Source organism: Diaphorina citri, unplaced genomic scaffold (assembly GCF_000475195.1).
Source record: "Diaphorina citri unplaced genomic scaffold, Diaci psyllid genome assembly version 1.1 scaffold5187, whole genome shotgun sequence".
NCBI lineage: Eukaryota > Metazoa > Arthropoda > Insecta > Hemiptera > Psyllidae > Diaphorina > Diaphorina citri.
Window position 1 is genome coordinate 2,709 of NW_007382563.1, and position 2,292 is coordinate 5,000.

Consider the following 2,292-nt stretch of genomic DNA (forward strand, 5'->3'; position numbering starts at 1 on the left):
GATTTTCTGATTTTTCATCATCATTACTTGGAAATAATGACATTACTCATGATACACAATCATTAGTAATGTCATTATTTCCAAGTAATGATGATGAAAAATCAGAAAATCCGGAATTCCATCATTAGTAATGACATTACTAATGATCATGTAAGGTACCTTTAAGATAAGGTTCGTTCTCGGAACGACTGGCTCTCTCCTATCCCGACCTCTTTTCGATTTCGGGATGAGACTTGAGACCTCCGTTGTTACAGTTCCCTCTCTGTGGCAAATACCTATACTTTGCAAGTTTACTGTTGTCGAAATTATTCTTGGGAAAAAGAGTAGATACTATCTCAAAGTGCTCAATTACATAGGTAAATAATGCATATGAATTTATTTGTACAGACATTGAACAAGTCGACAGATAGAAACATATAAAACACCTAAAGTTATTGTCCAATCCAAAGTCCGAGGTCTAAAATATACCAATAAGATTGCGTCAATTGAATATCAAATTCTCAAAGTTTATCTCATGCTCAGACAGTCTGATAAACCATCAGAACGTGTTTCTGTGTAGCGAATAGAAGCTTCCCACCAATGTGTCTCAGACGGTCTGATAAACCATCAGAACGTGTGTCTGTGTAGCGAATAGAAGCTTCCCACCAATGTTTCTCAGACGGTCTGAGCTAAGGCAAATATCGAGGCAGATTTTTCACAATAGACATTTGGTTTTGCTCTTGGCGTTGGACTTACAAATTTCTCGTTTGTTTTTCGAGAGACACTTTATTATGAAATGTTGTATTGTCCACTAATACATTTATTGACAGTCCATGATAATTTATTTTTATTATGGAAGATATAATTTATTTTAATATCAACTACACTCGTATATTAAAAAAACACATCTTTTTTTTTAACATGAGGTTTTTGAGCTGAAATAAACTGATTTTATTTTTGATTTTGCCTATAACTCGGCCAATTTCTTTTCCAATTCCTCAAGAAGGGGGAAGCCTCTCTTCTTAGCTATATCGAGAATGGTTTCCCCTGCATCATTCTTGGTAACTTTGAGGAGTGAAAAATTGTTATAATCCCCTGGTCCAAATTCTTTTGTTCCTTCGAGTATAAGAGATTTCATTTCGTCAAGTCTATCCAGGATAGTTGTATCATTGTTGGCCATAAGTTTGAAAATTTCGTGAATAAAATACAGCAATACTGTATTAACTTCTCGTGCACCTTTTCCTGCATGAAGCAATGGTGTCTTTCCTGTCTTCCCATCTACAACGTTGTAATATGCACCATGACGAAGTAGTTTTCGTACAATGCTATCATCGTCATGAAACCTACAAGCCATATGAAGAGCTGTGAATCCAGTAGCACTTTTGAAATTGACATCAGCTCCGTTGTCAAGCAGTAGATCCACAATTTCCTCGTAGCCTTTCCATGCTGCGTATATCAAAGCAGAACCACATCTTTCACTGGAGACATTAATACACGCCCCGTCCTCAATGTTCTTCTTCACTTCATCATATTTGTTTGAGCGAACGTTCTTCAAGAAATCCAAATTCAATCTCAGTAGATCGTTGATTGCCTTACGTTCTTCCAGCTCTAATGCAGAGTGAGCTATCCTGGCAGCAGCCTTGTTTTTAGAATAGATCTCCTTGTCTATTTGAGCGCCATGGTTTTGAAGTTCCTTGACGATTTGAGGATCTCCAATCTGGATGGCGATAGCAATTGGTTTGTGGTCTTCATATGGAACATATGGATCATATGGATCTCCCATCACATCAGTCCCTGCTGGTGAGACAGTGTAGTTGATATTAAAATAAATTATATCTTCCATAATAAAAATAAATTATCATGGACTGTCAATAAATGTATTAGTGGACAATACAACATTTCATAATAAAGTGTCTCTCGAAAAACAAACGAGAAATTTGTAAGTCCAACGCCAAGAGCAAAACCAAATGTCTATTGTGAAAAATTTGCCTCGATATTTGCGTTAGCTCAGACCGTCTGAGAAACATTGGTGGGAAGCTTCTATTCGCTAAAGCCGCTAAACAGACACACGTTCTGATGGTTTATCAGACTGTCTGAGCATGAGATAAACTTTGAGAATTTGATATTCAATTGACGCAATCTTATTGGAATGTCTAACATCACATAAATCTCACAACATTACAAAAGGAAATTCCAGCATAAATGAGTTCGTACCAGGAACCAAACATGTCTTACGAGCAGGCCCTATCATCAGGCTGGAATGGAAAACGGACGAGAGGAAGAAGAACTAGATGATGAAGAAGGAGGTGAAGA

General features: G+C 37.0%; 1 protein-coding gene across 1 annotated transcript; it reads right to left on the reverse strand.

Moving 5' to 3' along the window:
• Positions 1 to 373: 373 nt before the first annotated feature.
• On the reverse strand, positions 374 to 1,822 carry LOC103521409 (protein phosphatase 1 regulatory subunit 12A-like). Its single transcript, XM_008486519.2, has one exon. The coding sequence runs from the start codon at positions 1,820 to 1,822 to the stop codon at positions 947 to 949; it is 876 nt and encodes a 291-aa protein (XP_008484741.1). The 3' UTR covers positions 374 to 946.
• Positions 1,823 to 2,292: the final 470 nt, after the last annotated feature.